Below are 1,719 nucleotides of genomic sequence, written 5' to 3' on the forward strand. Positions count from 1 at the left end.
GCTCTGCAATGGACGCAGCTGTAGGTGCGCTGGCTCGGGGGCAGGTAGGAGCGATACGTCTTGGCCGCCGCGGTGCTGGAGTTGACCATGTTGACTCGGTGCAGTCCGCCTCCGGGAGCAGCCGGAGCACAGATGCCGCAGAAAGGCTGGCACGAGAAGCAGCGCAGGATGTTGGTAAAAGCCGTCTTCGATCCAAAGTGGGGCAGGGGGGTGGCTGTGCCTGATGTCCCCCCCCGACTGCTTCCTGGAGCTCCCTCCACACTCTCAGTGAGGCCCAGCACCTGGGGAGGGGAGGGTGGATGCAGAGAGAGAGAGAGAGAGTGGGAGAGAGAGCGGGAGAGAGAGAGAGGGAGGTTAAACAGGGGAGGAAGACGGAAGCCATTGGATGTCCCTGATCGGGCCGGTGAATCCTGATTGAGAGCAGGTGGAGAGCGCGAGCGAGGCAGCAGAAAAGGAGGGAGGCAGAGGAAGAGAGAGAGAGAGACAGCGACAGCGAGAGAGAGAGAGAGGGTTAGAGAAATGGAGGCAGAGAGAGAGAGAGAGGGGCAGAGAGAGGCAGGGAGGGAGTGAGAGAGAGAAAGAGAGATGGAGAGAGAGAGACAGAAAGAGATGGAGGGAGAGAGAGAGAGAGTCAGCGACGGTGAGAGAGAGATAGAAAAATGGAGGCAGAGAGAGAGAGAAGAGGCAGGGAGAGAGATCAAGAGGCAGAGAGAGGCAGGGAGGGAGTGAGAGACAGAAAGAGAGATGAAGAGACAGAGACGGAAAGAGATGGAGGGAGAGAGAGAGAGAGACAGCGATAGCGAGAGAGAGAGAGATAGAGAAATGGAGGCAGAGAGAGAGAGATCAAGAGGCAGAGAGAGGCAGGGAGGGAGCGAGAGAGAGAAAGAGAGATGGAGAGAGAGAGACGGAAAGAGATGGAGGGAGAGAGATGGAAAGAGACGGAGGGAGAGAGAGAGAGAGACAGCAACAGCAATAGCGAGAGAGAGAGAGAGAGAGAGAGAGAGACAGAGGCAGGGAGAGAGATCAAGAGGCAGAAAGAGGCAGGGAGGGAGCGAGAGACAGAAAGAGAGATGGAGAGAGAGAGATGGAAAGATATGGAGGGAGAGAGAGATAGAACAAGAGACAGAGAACGAAAAGGGAGACGAAGATAGACAAAGACAGACTGAGGAAGATAGAGAGGGAGGTGGATGCTGAGACACAGCAGGAGACAGAGAGAGAGAGACAATGGGAGATTGAGACAGAGAGAGAGAAAATGGGAGATTGAGACAGAGAGAGAGAGACAATGGGAGATTGAGACAGAGAGAGAGAGACAATGGGAGATTGAGACAGAGAGTGAGAGACAATGGGAGATTGAGACAGAGAGTGAGAGACAATGGGAGATTGAGACAGCGAGTGAGAGACAATGGGAGATTGAGACATACGGAGAGACAATGGGAGATTGAGACAGAGAATGAGAGACAATGGGAGATTGAGAGAGAGAGAGAGAGACAATGGGAGATTGAGACAGAGAGTGAGAGACAATGGGAGATGGAGACAGAGAGTGAGAGACAATGGGAGATTGAGACAGAGAGAGAGAGACAATGGGAGATTGAGACAGAGAGAGAGAGACAATGGGAGATTGAGACAGAGAGAGAGAGACAATGGGAGATTGAGACAGAGAGAGAGACAATGGGAGATTGAGACAGAGAGTGAGAGACAATGGGAGATTGAGACAGAGAG

At 53.3% G+C, this 1,719-nt stretch overlaps 1 protein-coding gene across 1 annotated transcript in view; it reads right to left on the bottom strand.

Annotated features, from left to right (window-relative positions):
* Positions 1 to 89, bottom strand: part of LOC121269330 (protein yippee-like 2) — a 12,137-nt gene extending 12,048 nt beyond the window's left edge. Inside the window, exon 1 of the mRNA XM_041173881.1 lies at positions 1 to 89. This exon is cut by the window's left edge and continues 34 nt beyond it. Coding sequence (XP_041029815.1) covers positions 1 to 89 — 89 coding nt within the window.
* Positions 90 to 1,719: the final 1,630 nt, after the last annotated feature.

This window comes from Carcharodon carcharias, chromosome 24 (assembly GCF_017639515.1).
Source record: "Carcharodon carcharias isolate sCarCar2 chromosome 24, sCarCar2.pri, whole genome shotgun sequence".
Classification (NCBI taxonomy): Eukaryota; Metazoa; Chordata; class Chondrichthyes; order Lamniformes; family Lamnidae; genus Carcharodon; species Carcharodon carcharias.